Source organism: Colobus angolensis, unplaced genomic scaffold (genome assembly GCF_000951035.1).
Source record: "Colobus angolensis palliatus isolate OR3802 unplaced genomic scaffold, Cang.pa_1.0 Scaffold22, whole genome shotgun sequence".
Taxonomy (NCBI): Eukaryota; Metazoa; Chordata; class Mammalia; order Primates; family Cercopithecidae; genus Colobus; species Colobus angolensis.
The window spans coordinates 2,944,629-2,944,939 of NW_012115377.1; the positions used below are offsets into that span (position 1 = coordinate 2,944,629).

General features: G+C 48.9%; 1 protein-coding gene across 1 annotated transcript in view; it reads left to right on the plus strand.

The window, feature by feature from the left end:
* The window catches only part of SAFB (scaffold attachment factor B), a 53,579-nt gene that overhangs the window by 39,117 nt on the left and 14,151 nt on the right, over positions 1-311 (plus strand). The window contains exon 14 of the mRNA XM_011943620.1: positions 130-236. Within this exon, the coding sequence (XP_011799010.1) occupies positions 130-236 (107 nt within the window). The remainder of the gene's footprint in view (positions 1-129; positions 237-311) is intronic.

Here is a 311-nt window from a genome sequence, read left to right on the forward strand (position 1 = left end):
CCAGGCTGGTCTCAAATTCCCAATCTCAAATGATCCACCTGCCTTGAACTTTGAAAGTGCTGGAATTACAGGCATGAGCCACTGTGCCCGGCCTCTGCTTTAACTTTTTAATGTTCTTTGGTGAACTAGGCTTCCAAAAGCCAAGATCGCAAATCAGCCAGCAGAGAGAAGCGGTCCGTCGTGTCCTTTGATAAGGTCAAGGAGCCTCGGAAGTCGAGAGACTCAGAGTCCCATAGGTGAGTCGGGATCCAGAAACGGTTTGGTGTTTTTCCTAGAATGTGGTCATGACTGTGTCCTGAAGGACGTTTGCA